General features: G+C 36.3%; 1 protein-coding gene across 1 annotated transcript; it reads left to right on the forward strand.

The window, feature by feature from the left end:
- Positions 1-3,233: 3,233 nt before the first annotated feature.
- Positions 3,234-5,900, forward strand: LOC101614240 (vigilin-like). Its single transcript, XM_045139902.1, has one exon. The coding sequence runs from the start codon at positions 3,234-3,236 to the stop codon at positions 5,898-5,900; it is 2,667 nt and encodes an 888-aa protein (XP_044995837.1).
- The last annotated feature ends 549 nt before the right edge of the window (positions 5,901-6,449 follow it).

Raw genomic sequence — 6,449 nt, forward strand, 5'->3', positions numbered from 1 at the left:
AGTATCACACACAAATGTGTGAACTATTTTGGTGTACTGAATTTGATGATTGTTCCATGGTATGTGTAGACAGTGTTTATTTTCTTATAAATTCATGTCCAGGGGCTAGGGATATGGCTTAGTGATAAAAGCACTTGTATAGCATGCATAAGTTCTTGGTGATAAAATGAAATATATAAAATAAAATAAAAATAAAAACTATCCCCAAAGTAAAAAGTGATTACAATTTATTACATAATTACAAAATGTTCTAAATCTTCATCTCACTAGATTGCATTTGCACTAGCTGAATTTTCATCCTGTATATTCCATTCTATTCATACTCCAGGGTTCCTTTGATGATAGTGCAATCTCCAAGCTGGTGCCAATCATTATAAACAAAATCACAGTAATTGATAACATAAATATTCAATATAGCTAATATTTTACAATTACCTCATATTATAAGGAAGGTAATAGTAGAAATATTTCTTTGCACTTTCTGCAATATTAAATAATCTGTGGCATTTTATTTAATTGACTATTTTCATTTTTATTTTTGGTTCACATTCAGAATGGCTTTTCCTCCTATGTAGATTGCTACTGTTTTTCAGTGGTCATTTATGTTTGGTATATTATAATATATTTTCTTCTGATATTTTGATTATTCTTTAAATATGCTTTAAATATCATACAAACATACATGCATGTATTTTATCAATGCTTGGAACAGGACCCACACAATAAATGGCAATGAAAACTTTATAATAGACATTTTTATAATGATGTTTTAGCAGGAATGCTTACAGTATGACACACACACACACACACACACACACACACACACACACACACACACACATATATATATATATATATATATATATATATATATATATATATATATATATATGATTTCGAATATGCAGAGCAATATATGCTTAGGTCCACAAAGACTTATGTGTGAGATAGTGGTAAAGCAATATGTAGGCCAGGTTGGCAGCAGCAACATAGTGAGTTGGGAGAAAGGAACATTCATCATCAGATTGTTATGATCTTGAGGACAGCCTGGGCTCCAAAGTGAGTTTCATTTCAGCTTAGGGTGGAATTAGAGTCTATCTCAAAACAATATAAAAATAATAAATAAGTTTGCTTGGGTGTGATGGTAGAAATGGGAGTTGCCTGAACTTGAGTTGTAATGGTTTTGCACAACTCTAAACTTACTAAAAATCATCAAATTATACATATGACTTGTGTCATGTTTTAAATTATTGCACATAAAATTTGTTATTTTGTGTGTGGTATGTATGATGTTTCCACGTGCATGTGGTGTATGTATATGTGTGTGTGTGTGTGTGTGTGTGTGTGTGTGTGTGTGTGTGTACAGACACACAAGCCACACCATATGCATGCAGAGATCAGAGGAAGATGCTGGGAATCCACTATAACTCTTCTGCCTTATTCCCCTGAGAGAGTATCTCTCATTGAACCTGCAATTCCCCATTTTCCATTTATTCTGACTGTCCAGGGAACCTCAGTTGGTGTTATAGACATGTATACCATGCAGACCTGTACACTTGGGTATTAGGAGTTAAACTCAGGTCCTCCTGCTTGTGCTGCAAGTGCATTTACCTCATAAGACATCTCCTAAGCCCCATAATTAAATGTTTTTAGGGCAAACAGCAAATTATTATAAAGGCAACATGCTTAGAAAGACACTGGGGTATTATATTTCTTGTCAAAGGACTTTTTATTGCAATTACATGTATTACTTGTTGCTAATAGTAAGAAATGTGATTAAAAAGAACAAAAGAAATAAGTAAAGGATATGAGCATACACTTCAATAAAAAAGTGTTTGGGTGGAAAATGGGCAAATGGAAAAAGGTCAACAATGATATGCATTTAGAGAAATGTTAACAATAAAATATCACTAAAGAAGTATGTTGAGTAAAGAATGAATTATCATGAAAAATGTAATGAACCTGAACATAGAAAGTATTGACTCTGTATATAAAATCAAATGAAGGCATTCCTTTGGGAAATGCTTATGGCTGTTTCTTTCTTTTTTTTTTTTAATTAGTTTTCTATTCAGCAAATACAGGCAATTTGGTACCATTATTAGGCTCATCCATGACCTACCCCTCCCCATTGGCTCCTCCTTGTTGACGTATATGGGCCGTGCATTGTGGGGTTAGCCCACAGTTATTGGTATGATAAATGTCTCTGCATATCCTGACCCAACGTGTGGCTCTGATATTCTTTGCGCCCCCTCTTCCGCAAAATTCCCCTGAGCCATATTGGGTTCAGTTTTGGTCTGCTTCAGTGATAAGGTGTTGGGGGCCTCTGAGGCTCTGGCTCTCTTATTTGGTAGGAGTTGGTTTTTCTCTGTGTTGGTCTCCTTCCCCCTTGTGCTGGTATCTGGTTCATCAGGAAAACAGCACCCTTGCTTGTTTTGCCAATTTTCCTTAATTTCAGCTGGGCCCCTTTTGAGGTATGATGGGGTGACTCTCTCCTTAGGATCTGCATCTATCTGAGAAAGAGAAGCAGATTCTCCAACAGAGAGTAAGTTAACACCAGGACAAATGAGATAACCCTTACTTTTTAAATAGAGAGTTTAATAGGTATAGGCCCTCTTGTACCCCATGATTGCTGGTAGCTTGATATTGGAGAGTGGGCTTATGTTTGGATATGGTTATGACTTGTTTCCCAACTCCAGCTATGGGTCTCGTACCACTGAGGGGATCAGTTAGCCAAATCAAGTGCACTTGGTTCCCCACCATGGCTGTGTGCCACTATTGCACTTGTGTGGGCATCACAACAGGTTATTTGTTGCTAAGTAGTTTATACCATGAGTTGCTTGGACAGATATTGGTCATTTCCCCCAGTCACCCATGTAGCACCTTCTGTCACTAGACATGCTGACTGTCTGGGGACTGACTCTCTCCTGGCTTCCAGCCATGATGGCAGTTTCTTTGCAGTTATCACAATCGAAGCCCATATGGTGCTCATGTAAGAGTTGATTTGAAGAGATAACTAGATAAACTTTTCACCTTTTGGTAAAATGCATGAATATAGAAGCATAATTTTCATTGTATTGAGTCTTTAGGTTAATTTGGAACAGAGATATACCTTTACAGTGTTTATTCTCCCCATACAGTAATATGCAAGGAGACAATTACGGGAGGTATTGTTTTGTTGATTGCTGACCATTTCCCTGCAACACATCTGGATAATATCTACTCAAGCACCAAGCATGGATTCCAAAAACAAACATACTATGCAACAAAAGAAGTGTATTCCCAAACAAAGCCATACCAAAATTTTGACATCAAAAGATGTGGTTGGGAAGACCACATCTAGAGACAAAGTTACTAAACACCTGGAAGAAACAAAATTGTTAAAAGGTCCTCAAGAAATAGTAGAATCCTCAAGCAAGAAAGATCAACAGGCCAAATTTTTAATCTCTACTCAAGCTTTTTATTTGCCACAGGAGGAGGAATACCATTTATTTCAAGTTGGTGAAGGTACACTAGACAACTTCTATGCACATATTGTGAAAAAGACTGGTGCCAATTTAGGATGTTTTTTTTTGCAAAACCAAGGTCTCTATGTGACAGTCTCTGGTAATCCAGATACTGTCAGAAAAGCTCACAAAGAAATTGTTGAATGGTGTCGTGAACAAAGTTTGAGTATGACTCTTATCCCCAACGAACAACACTGGTTTTTTCTGGGCCAGACTGGAGATGAAGTACTAGATTTGGAACAAAATGCTGCAAAGAAAAACAAGAGTAAGTGTTCACATAGGGAGAAAGCCTGTGCTGGTAGCACTGACAAAAAACAAATAAAGAATAAGAACTCATATGGACACCTTTCTACATCTGCCAAAAAACATAAGGGTGTGATACAGGGATTAGATATGGAGAAAGCATCTAGTTCCGTGACTGCTGAGCCACACAGTCATGTAAGTGATGTTGTTTTCCAGGAAACCGTGGTACACCTCTTAATTCCATTGTCGAATATCAATGAGATGGATATACAGTTTATTGGAAGCAAGCCTGAAATGGATCCATCACAGGACTGTATAAAAGAGATGCTTGATAAGCCCCAAACACAAACTGAATCTGGAGATATGGTGAAGAAATGGCCTCATGGATTTTCCTCTAGTGTCAAGAAAAGTTTCTTATACCAAATCTTAGCAGAATCTGAAGACTTAATAGAGACCTCATCCTCAGGAGGCACATCAGATTTGGAGACACATGATGGAGAGCCCAGTAGTACAGGGGAGGTATTTAATGAAGCTGATTGGAATACTAAAGATTCCATTATTTCTGCCATCTATGCTCCTTCCTGGATGCACAAACATGTTATTAGTAGTAAAAATCAATATATAAATAAAATAGCTGAGAATGTGCCAAAGGTTCATGTACACTTTACAGATAAAGATAACATTATCCTAAAAGGACCAGTAGAGGATGTAAATTATGCTCAAGAACAGTTTCAGCTCGTTGTTAAGGACCTCATGAAAAAATTGGATTATGCCGAGATAAATAGTGACTGCAAATTTCACAAGTACCTAATAGAAAATAGTAAAGATAACATAAGCAAAATTTCAGAAAAACACCAAGTTTCTATCATTATCTCCCCTGAAGCTGAAAAGAATAACTTGATCAGAATTGAGGGTGGATCTATGGATGTCCAAAAGGCGAAAAAAGAACTTCTAGAACTTGCTGCTAATTCTTCAAATGAGGACATCCAATTTATTGTCATTAAACACTACTTTCACAACCTAATTTTTGGAAGAAAACGTGAAAGGCTTCAGGAAATATGTAAGAAATTTCCAGATGTTATCATCAGCTTCGAGGAGAAAAGTGATTCCATCCAACTGGTAGGGCCAAAACCTGAGTCAGATAAATGTAAACAGCATATGGAGAAAATGTTGAAAGACATTAAAGAAAACAACTATTCCATCAATGTATCTGTTTTGAAAAGGCTTCACAAAAGGATAATTGGAAAAAGAGGTTCAAATATCAAACGAATCTCTGAGATAAGCAACACCACTATTTGTTTTCCATCAGAAAGCAGCAGCTCAGAAGATTTTGTAATTACTGGATATCCTGAAAATTGTGAAATAGCTCATGAGTGGATTCTTTCTATTCAGAAATATATCAATGACACTACAGAAGAAGAAATTTATATTCCTTCTAGTATACATAAAGCACTTATGAATTCCAAAAAGTCTTTGATTACCCCAATCATGCATGAAGGTGACAAGTTTGATATACATTTTCCGAGAAGCAACACCGACATTCAAAAAGTGATTATCAAAGGCTCTGTAGAAACTGTGGAAATGGCCAAGAGGAAGCTTCTTTACCTAGTAGAAGAAGAAAAAGCAAAGAGTTACTCCATGTCTGTTCATGTCAAATCACAGTATCATCAATTCCTCCTGAATAAAAATGGTAGCAATGTTCCCACAGTCTGTGAGAAGACAGGGGCACGCATTGTTTTGCCTACCACTACGGATGAGGATCAAGAATTGGTAAAGATCACAGGAAGAGAGGAAGCTGTTAAAAATGTAAAAAAGGAGCTTGACATTTTATTGAAAGACTTAGAGACTGTAGAAGAAGACAGTGTTGTGATAAGTTGTAAGTTCCACCATTACTTTGTCTTGAGAAAGAACCAGTTATTACGAGAAATGAATGAGGAGTATGGAGGCCTGGCCATTGCCTTTTCACATATAGGACAACACATTGCAAAAATAACAGTAAAAGGGGCAAAGCCTTGTGTTCATGCAGCAAAAAAACACATTCAGGATCTGTTTAAACCATTTGGTTCCAAAGTTTCAACGAAATATACCCCAAAAGACCCATCCTTTCATTATGGGATCAATATATTCACACGATTACCAGATTACTGCAGATAATAAAGTACAAATCAAATTCCCAGAAAGACAGAAAACAGTTCTAAATATAGGTCTAGGTGTTAAAGAAATGGAAAAAGAAGACTGGCAAAATAACAGTAAAGGACTCATCTCTAATTTCCCAAGTAATTGTGACATCACATATATATATATCTGGCCACATGGACAATTGCAAAGCAGCCACCAAAGCCCTTGAGTCTCTCATTAGAGTTACTGATGAAATATACGCACCCATTAATCTTCGTCCTTATATCATGGGGTCCAAATGAGATGGATTACTCAGGCTAAGAAAGGTATTTGGAGTTTCATATTCAATGGTAATAAGCTGAAATAAATTGTGATGTCATATCCATTATGGGTCTTGCTGCTAGTGTGTAATAGGCCAAGATTAAATTGCAAAAATGAGTCAAGGATCTGCAAGTGTAAATAGAGGACCAGGAGCTAAAAAAATTCAAACTAGTATTTATTCTAGATCCTAAGCACTATTAAAAGATCACTAGCTTTAAAGGCTTACTTTTTGCTAAGACTTTCAAACAACATAGCATTACTATA

Source organism: Jaculus jaculus, chromosome X (genome assembly GCF_020740685.1).
Source record: "Jaculus jaculus isolate mJacJac1 chromosome X, mJacJac1.mat.Y.cur, whole genome shotgun sequence".
NCBI lineage: Eukaryota > Metazoa > Chordata > Mammalia > Rodentia > Dipodidae > Jaculus > Jaculus jaculus.

Coding starts and splice junctions, on each gene's coding strand:
- LOC101614240 (XM_045139902.1), top strand. CDS start 3,234: ATGGATTCCAAAAACAAACATACTATGCAACAAAAGAAGTGTATTCCC.